The following is a 10000-nucleotide window of genomic DNA, read 5'->3' on the forward strand; positions in this document are numbered from 1 at the left end:
GTAGACCCCATTACATCAGTATCCTCAAGACATGCTAGAGGTCTTCCTGTCCACAATGTAGACCACATTACATCAGTATCCTCAAGACATGCTAGAGGTCTTCCTGTCCACAATGTAGACCCCATTACATCAGTATCCTCAAGACATGCTAGAGGTCTTCCTGTCCACAATGTAGACCACATTACATCAGTATCCTCAAGACATGCTAGAGGTATTTTAGTCCACAATGTAGACCACGTTACATGCCTAACCTCGACATGACATAACCACCATATAACTGGCCAAATACACATCAGAGAGGTCTTCCACCCTGCAGTACTAAACTTAATACACGTCAGAGACTTGTTACCAAATATTTTCACAGGAAAAATGCAGAACTACATACCTAAGTGGACTGGGCACCTGAACACCGACCACATCTGCTACAATAGCTAAGGCAACACTGGTTAAACAATATACTCACTACATACATACTGTACATACCCCAAAACATATCCTACTGTACATCTAACATTCTTATGGCATTAGAAAAGTTAACTAAGCCACTGACAGCTCAGCTGACACAATAGTAAAGGTTCATACATTTACAGTTAAGCATGAACTGTCTATTATATGGCAACCTGCAAAGCTCATACAAACTTGATACCTGGCCACAAACTTACGACTGAATAAAAAGTCTGACAATCAATACTGAATTTCCACAGAATAATCCGTGCAACCCACTACACACCTGACCAACTGTAGCTACAGGCTGTAGATATGAGATTTGAAAAAAAAAAAAACCTTGATGGGTACACAGTACCTGTCTGGTACCACTGCCAACTGAATCTGTCAAAACAAACCTGTCATTGGACAAGAGCAAGAACACCCAGTTCTAAGTGTGAACCTGACAGATACCTGACCACTTTCACCCACAGTTCCTCTGGCACCATCGACCTAACTAAACAACTGGCCAAAACGCCTGGGTCAATGGCAAGAACACACAGACATCTCTCAGGTGAGAGGTTTGAGTGTGTGTGTGTGTGTGTGTGTGTATCAGAGGAGGCTCCTTCATTGAGGAAAGGGAGGAACACCCTCCCTAAAATTTCAGAGAAAAATAAAAAATATATAAAGTGAATTACTAATCTGATAAATTACTGTTAATATTACTATTTTTAACACTTTGAATGAACAAAATCGTTCCCCTAGGTCAAAATGCCAACAGCACCCCCTATCGCAATTGAAAATTACTGTATGGAGGAGCTTCCTCCTCAAGCCCCTCATTGAAGTGCATTATAAACGCCTCGGACCCCAGCGGTTCGTGAATCACGTCGTTTTCAATCATATCTATGGTTTTCAATGGCCAAGGGAGGAAGCTCCTCCGTACAGTAATTTTCAATTGCGATAGGGGGTGCTGTTTTTAGCGGCAACGGTTCAAGAAGGTTATCTGCAGTCAAACTACGAATCTTATGTTGAACGGAAAGCTTGTTTTTTTGCTCGTGAAATAAACAGTACAATGGAATCAGAGGACAATCTCAAATCTTTTATACATTCAAATACACTGATAATGTTTATCAAAGCAGGAAGACAAAAGGAAGCAAACATTCATATTCCAAAACAAGATGGTAAGTGTAGGCTACTGAATGCTAGTCAGACAAATAGGCTACTCATGGCTAACTGGTAACGTTAGCACAGAAAACAATCAGCCATAGCCTACTGCTGGCCTGTCACATACGTGGACAGTTCACTTGGTGATAAAACAGTTTTGGATATTTATGCGTTGTTATAATCATCCAAGTTATGCCTTAACTAAACAATTGTTAAATAAGGTTCTTGTTGTTATGTTCTTGTTTTCACCGTTCTAAATGTATGTTTGGATGGTAACATTGTTAATGAATGTTTCAGACCATGATGCATTCCTTTAATGACGTCTTCAATAACATTTGCCTTTCGAGTATGCTTTCATAAATTCCCACTTAGCTACTACAACCTGTCTTTAAATTATAGCGATTTGGCTTTAAAAACAATAGCATGTTACAAATAACCACATTTAAGGTCTATTTTTAATGGTAAATAGTTACATGGTTTTATAAAACAAGTGTCTATTTTTATTATTATAGACTTTTCTGCCAATGTATTACACTGAGCAAAACCTCCAGACTTTCCGTAATTTTGCACATCTGGAAAACAGTATTTCATAACTAGACCTACATATCTTCCCTGACTTCCCAGACCTAAATTTACATGTCAATGTCAGAACAGCATTTATTGCACAACATTGCCAGTTAAAATGCTACATAGTACATACTGCTGCTATAAATGTGTCTGGGTAGGCAGCCTACATACTCTATTGTTCACATATGTCACCAAACACCATCTCAACCTCACATTTGCCACTAACGCCAATCAAGCAGACATTCCTTCCTCCGTTATTTTTTTATAAATAACGGTGTGTATGTGTGCGTGAGTGTGTGTGTGTGTGTGTGTGTGTGTGTGTGTGTGTGTGTGTGTGTGTGTGTGTGTGTGTGCATGTGTCAGTGTGTGAGTATTTGTGAGTTGTGTGTGTGTGAAAGAGAGTGTGCAGGACGTAAAGAGCTCTCAGGTGAGAGGTGTGTGTGTGTGTGTGTGTGTGTGTGTGTGTGTGTGTGTGTGTGTGTATGTGTGTGTGAAAGAGTGTGTGCGTGGCGTAAATATCTCTCAGGTGAGAGGTGTGTGTGTGTGTGTGTGTGTGTGTGTGTGTGTGTGTGTGTGTGTGTGTGTGTGTGTGTAAGAGAGTGTGTGCGTGGCGTAGAGATCTCTCAGGTGAGAGGAGACCGAGCTGCTCTGTGTTCTCTGCCATGTCCTAAGGCGCCGTCATGTCTCATTGTTTATAACTGTATCATGTTTGTTTGTTTGTTTGTTTGTCTGTTTCTAAGCCTGGTCCAGCGCAGCGCCCAGTCAGTCCCTACCCCCCGGAACCAAACCAACACCGCAGAGTGCGCCGCTTCTGATGCAACTCCATCGCGCCGGGCCGAAATAAGAAATAATAATAAAAAAAAGATAAAAATCAACACGGTGATTTAGCACTGCAGGCTCACAGACGCGGGAGAGAGAGCAATGTCCTCTAGTAAACTTGGTCCATCACAATGTGCCACCTTCGTGGCGTATAATTCAATTGACGCCATCACCACTCACACTGAGAAGAGCCAAACATTATCTCCATGCCGGCGGGGTTGACGAGACGTCATAAATACAGTGATTACGATGAGCAGAGCCGAGCCGTGCGGAGCCAGAGCCGAGCCGGAGCCGAGCCAGAGCCGAGCCGGAGTCGTGTCGGAGTCGAGTCGGAGCCGAGCGCCACTGCACTTGATTTGTGCTGCGTTTGTTACCCAATTGGGGTGAGTGAGTGTGATACATGAAGGAAGTGAAGGTTCAGTGTCTCAGATTTATTTGACTTCAGACACACACACACACACACACACACACACACACTCAAAAACAGACACACACACACACACACACACACACACACACACACACACACACACACACACACAAACAGACACACACACACACACACACACGCACACACACACACACACACATACACACACACACACAGAGATACAGACACATACACATACACACACACACACTTCAGATGCAGGCACAGTCAGCAAAACCCTGTGAGACCCCTGTTTCATCCACTTTCAAGAAAATTAAATAATATAAGGAATAGTGTGCATGTGTGCATGTGTGTTTGTGTGTGTGTGTGTGTGTGTGTGTCAGATAACTGAGAGGGCAAGCTTGAGAGAGTCTCTCATATGTCTCCCAGAGGCAGAGCACAGAGGCACTGCTCCACTCTACACACACACACACACACACACACACACACACACACACACACACACACACACACACACACACACACACACACACACACACACACACACACTCACACACACTCACATACACACACAGCTGAGGAGTTTCCACTGGACGAGCAACTCCACCCTTTGGTACAGGAAACCAACATGTAGGGTGAAGCTCAGCACACACAGAGATATGAACACACACACACACACACACACACACACACACACACACACACACACACACACACAGCGCATAAGATAAAGTGTATCCCCGCCCCCTTTTGTTATCTGTTGTTAGTGGTGCTGTAGCAGAGGTAGTTTTAGTTCAGTATTTTCAAGGAAAAACCCTGACACCCTCACACACACACACACACACACACACACACACACACACACACACACACACACACACACACACACACACACACACACATACAGTACACACACTGACACACACACACACACACACACACACCAGCACCTTCCCTACATATACTGGAAATGATGAACACTTTGAGCCTGACTACACAGCTGACCTGTGAACCAAGGGGGTATTGCTACTATGCCAAGCTAACTGAGTACCGTAAGCAGCATGGATTTGCCAGTCCTATGGCTCTGTCTGGCCAGGAGGCATACAGTATGAAGCCAATGAAGCCACAGAGGGCTTTTTCTATTAGGAGATCACTGACGCAATTGCTCTGAGTTGACCCCAATCATTAGGTGTGTTACTAAACCGCACACTCGGCCCCCAGGTTAGTGCTGCACCATACACACACCCTCACACACACACACACACACACACACACACACACACACACACACACACAAACACACACACACACACACACACAAGGATGCAACACAACACCAGTGAGTGAAATGTGTCATGGTGAGTGAGAGAGCACGCGAGGCCTTTTCAGTGACATGCTCTCTAAAGGAAAGCCTGGAGTATGGGCCTCAGTCAAGCAACCACCGGCCCCGAGACACGCCACACACACATGGAACTATCAGGACGCGTGCGCCGCCGACACACGCCACACACACATGGAACTATCAGGACCCGTGCGCCGCCGAGACACGCCACACACACATGGAACTATCAGGACGCGTGCGCCGCCGAGACACGCCACACACACATGGAACTATCAGGACGCGTGCGCCGCCGACACACGCCACACACACATGGAACTATCAGGACGCGTGCGCCGCCGAGACACGCCACACACACATGGAACTATCAGGACGCGTGCGCCGCCGAGACACGCCACACACACATGGAACTATCAGGACGCGTGCGCCGCCGAGACACGCCACACACACATGGAACTATCAGGACGCGTGCGCCGCCGAGACACGCCACACACACATGGAACTATCAGGACGCGTGCGCCGCCGAGACACGCCACACACACATGGAACTATCAGGACGCGTGCGCCGCCGAGACACGCCACACACACATGGAACTATCAGGACGCGTGCGCCGCCGAGACACGCCACACACACATGGAACTATCAGGACGCGTGCGCCGCCGAGACACGCCACACACACATGGAACTATCAGGACGCGTGCGCCGCCGAGACACGCCACACACACATGGAACTATCAGGACGCGTGCGCCGCCGAGACACGCCACACACACATGGAACTATCAGGACGCGTGCGCCGCCGCGGAACAGTTTTACACAATCACGGTGCTTTACACCAAAATAAGGTAACTATAAGGTAACTTCTCCTTTTATCTGCAAGTGTGCTACTTAGCAAACGCTCCCATGACTTGTTCATTTCTCACTTCCTGCACACTTGCTGGACTACAAAACAAATTCAACAATAGTGCATGAGAAGTACTTCTGTTTTGTGGCATGTCTAAAAACCACATAATAGTACTATTAAGGAATTATATCACCACTACTAATGCTATAACAGTTTGGAATTATATCACCACTACTAATGCTATAACAGTTTGGAATTATATCACCACTACTAATGCTATAACAGTTTGGACAAAAACCAAGTGCAGTTCTGCAATCTCACATTATGCTTGAATCTTTCCATTTAACCATCAATTATACACATTAATTATATACCAGTCCGATACTTAATTATGATTAATTCATATACTTTAATGATATACTCACATATAATGGATTATATACAAGTCATATACTTTAATGATATACTCACATATAATGGAGCTTAAATGATATACTCACATATAATGGAGCTTGCTGTGGATTCACTTTCATGACACTGGACACTGCAAAAAACAGATAATACTACCATTAGCAAATAAAAAAACAAATATCACTATCCCAAACAAAGACTGCATGTGTACTGTGTGTGTGTGTGTGTGTGTGTGTGTGTGTGTGTGTGTGTGTGTGTGTATGTGTGTGTGTGTGTGTGTGTGTGTGTTGATGGAAAGTGTGAGTGTTTGTGTGTGTGTGTGTGTGTGTGTGTGTTTGTGTGTTGATGGTGAGTGTTTGTGGGTGTGGGTGTTTGGGGTGAGAGGGAATTTATTGGTGTAGAGAAGGGGAATCATGTGTGTGTGTGTGTGTGTGTGTGTGTATGTGTGTGTGTGTGTGTGTGTGTGTGTGTGTGTGTGTGTGTGTGTGTGTGTGTGTGTGTGTGTGTGTGTGTGTGTGTGTGTGTGTGTATGTTGAAAAACATTTTCAACTGTGGTTAGAGAGAGAATGAAGCATCAGCACATTAACCATGTGTGTGTGTGTGTGTGTGTGTGTGTGTGTGTTTTATTGTGTCTGTCTGCTTGGCTGATTAAAAAAGAGGAAGGAAGACAGAAATAATAAGTGTGTGTGTGTGTGTGTGTGTGTGTGTGTGTGTGTGTGTGTGTGTGTGTGTGTGTGTGTGTGTGTGTGTGTGCGTGCGTGAGGGAAAGGTTCCTTTCTGCAGATCTGTTTATGTATGTTATATTGCCTCAGTTGTTTCCCTGAAAAAATGACCAAATGAAATGAGCACACAACACAGCAGATGAAGAAAACAAACAAAAATCAAATCCTGAATTTCTCGCCCTTGATGCTCTTTGCTTTAATGAAGAGAGACCCCTAGTGTTCATGTCTGTTACTGCAACCTGCTGCATCGGTAGAAAGGCCATATCTTGTTGCTTGCTAACTACAGGTATGGCATGCAAATACAATACACTATACCCCTTAAGTCCCTGGTCCAGAGAGGAAGACATTCACCTGATCATCATCTCAGGGTGAGGAGAAAATAGTGCCCCCGTAAGGCCACATGAAGGTAGTACAACTGGAGGCATGGAAGCAAGTCACAACTTTAAACTAATCCTCGCCGCTATCCATCAGATCCCAACTCAATCGAGGACCTACACCGAAAACTGACCCGAATTAGTACTGATAAAACCCTGAAAGTGATGTCTAGAACCCTGACCCGGTATCACAAACCTTTGAATTTCCCCTTGGGGATCAATAAAGTATCTATCTATTTATCTATCCAAACCCAGAATCAGTACTTGACCAGAACCAATTGCCAGTGCACACTGCCCAGCATACCGCATGGATCAGTCCTGAACAGAGTCCAGAAGCAGTGAATAACAACTCAGAACCAGTTCTACCCAGTGCCCAGACCTAACTGAATACAACCCAATCAGGTTTGCTCCCGCTCATCAACCACTATTTGAACCATTGCTAGAAATGCGGGCTGGTTCACTAGATAGGATCAAGGTTAAAAAAATTCTTAATGGAACCGGTTCAAGAACGCGTTCTCCGTTGGCCGAAAAACACCCAGTGAGAGCCGGAGGGCCCGAGGGCCGGAGCTTTTTCTGTCCCAGTCACACAGCCCTTTGAGTTCAGTGGTGCTTTCACAGTCACACAGCCCTTTGAGTTCTGTGGTGCTTTCACAGTCACACAGCCCTTTGAGTTCTGTGGTGCTTTCACAGTCACACAGCCCTTTGAGTTCTGTGGTGCTTTCACAGTCACACAGCCCTTTGAGTTCTGTGGTGATTTCACAGTCGCACAGCCCTTTGAGTTCTGTGGTGCTTTCACAGTCACACAGCCCTTTGAGTTCTGTGGTGCTTTCACAGTCACACAGCCCTTTGAGTTCTGTGGTGCTTTCCGAACTCAGCTACACACAGATACAGTATATCCGACACACCGATATCAGGTGGCTGGACTCTGTCCAGGTCAGTAACTAGCAGCAGATGTCACAGTTCCTCCACAGGTCATCCATATTATGGGATGCTGCTTGGCACGGATTCAGCTTGTTTGCCTCCTCCTGCTCCCACACAATAAACAAGCTGCGGTCTGAGGCGAGGTCACCGTCTAGTGTTTAGGCCAAACACAAGGCGACAGAACCCAACACAACATGCTGATCTGAGGCTGCTTCCTCAGGTCCTGAGATTTGAACACCCGTCTGTCAGACCACGCATATCTCACATCTCATCAAAACAACTAGGCAAACCGAAACCAACCCCACAGTGTGGGAACTGAAATAATAGTGGCTTTAATAGTGTTATGATTCCCCTTCTCTACCCCAATAAATTCCCTCTCACCCCAAACACTCACACTCACACCCACAAACACTCACCATCAACACACAAACACACACACACACACACACACACACAAACACTCACACTTTCCATCAACACACACACACACACACACACACACACACACACACACAGAGCCCTCCTTTGGCTTAGAGGCGGATCAGGTGAGGGGATGGGCAGCTGTCTCTAATAATATCCAGGACTGTAATCCTCTTGCCTTAAGCACTCTTTCTCTTTGTTTCACGATCACTCGCGTGCTCCCGTGTGCAGTGATGCTGCCCTCCCCCTCTCCTTCTGTCTCTACCTCCCTAACTCTCTCTCCCACTCTCTCCTTCTCTCTCTCTCTCTCTCTCTCTCTCTCTCTCTCTCTCCCACTCTCTCCTTCTCTCTCTCTCTCTCTCTCTCTCTCTCTCTCTCTCTCTCTCTCCCACTCTCTCCTTCTCTCTCTCTCTCTCTCTCTCCCACTCTCTTTCTCCCACTCTCTCCTTCCCTCTCTCCCACTCTCTTGCTCCCTCTTTCTCCAACTTTCTCTGCATCCCTCTCTCCCTCTATCTCTACCACTCTCTCTCCCTTTTCTCCCTCTCTCTCCCTCTCATTTTTCCACTCTCTCTCTCCCTCTATTGTATTGTTTCCTCTCTCTCTCTCTCTCTCTCTCGTTGCATTTCTCCACTAGAGCTACATGGGAGTCTCTTCCCCTCTGCATGTGGTCATCTGGCCTCATTGCAGCCAACTGGACACTCACGCAGACTGATTTATCCTCCACGTGCAATTAGCTATTTAGAAAGTCATTTCACTTTCACTAACTTTGCATTGGGCATATTTTGTATAACCTTGCACACCACTACAGACAATTTAGTTATCTTTTAATGTATGACAATTTCAACATTACTGTCTGAAAATACTGAAAATGTGTGTATGTGTACGTGTGTGTAGGTGAGTGTGTTTCTGTGTTTGTGTGTATGTGTCACAAAGTCTGATAAGTGTGCAATTAGTCATTTACTGTAAAAAGTGTTTTCAGACAACTTTGTGTGTTTGTCGTGCATATGTTGTAATCATGTAACCAATTTCTTTATCCAATTTCAACATTATTGCCTGAGATGTATGTGTATGTATGTGTGTGTGTGTGTGTGTGTGTGTGTGTGTGTGTGTGTGTGTGTGTGTGTGTGTGTGCGTGTGCGTGTGTGTGTGTGAACAGTGTAAGCACAGGAAGTCACTTCATCTGAGGTACACGGAGCCCTGTGATTGGGCAAAATTGAGGACACATCTGAAATTACACCATCCCCAAGAACAGAGTGAGACTTATCCCAGCCCACAGACTGTTCTGAAGAAATACGCCCAGCATCTTACACACACACACACAGTCACATCCTCCCGAGTGAAACGGAAATTGCACTCCTTTAAGAAAGACACAGCAAGGGACACCAGAAACACACACACAGACACACACACAGACACACACAGACACAGACAGACACAGACACACACACACACACACACACACACACACACACACACACACACACACTCCATTCACTTGGTTGATACTAAAAGCTAATTCACTTAGCACAAAAGCTACTCAGAAACTCTAACATCCATTTGTTGGGTGTTGATGGATGAGTGTGTTAAACTCATTAGTGCAGCACAA

The 10000-nt window shown here is 45.4% G+C and overlaps 1 protein-coding gene across 1 annotated transcript in view; it reads right to left on the reverse strand.

The window, feature by feature from the left end:
* The window catches only part of LOC143132870 (A-kinase anchor protein 13), a 46430-nt gene that overhangs the window by 16954 nt on the left and 19476 nt on the right, over positions 1 to 10000 (reverse strand). Inside the window, exon 2 of the mRNA XM_076292694.1 lies at positions 6047 to 6090. Coding sequence (XP_076148809.1) covers positions 6047 to 6079 — 33 coding nt within the window. The 5' untranslated portion in view covers positions 6080 to 6090. The remainder of the gene's footprint in view (positions 1 to 6046; positions 6091 to 10000) is intronic.

This window comes from Alosa pseudoharengus, unplaced genomic scaffold, assembly GCF_046254945.1.
Source record: "Alosa pseudoharengus isolate Yale_2024_CS ecotype anadromous, Long Island Sound unplaced genomic scaffold, YU_APseudo_1.1 YU_APseudo_1.1_scf_19, whole genome shotgun sequence".
Taxonomy (NCBI): Eukaryota; Metazoa; Chordata; class Actinopteri; order Clupeiformes; family Clupeidae; genus Alosa; species Alosa pseudoharengus.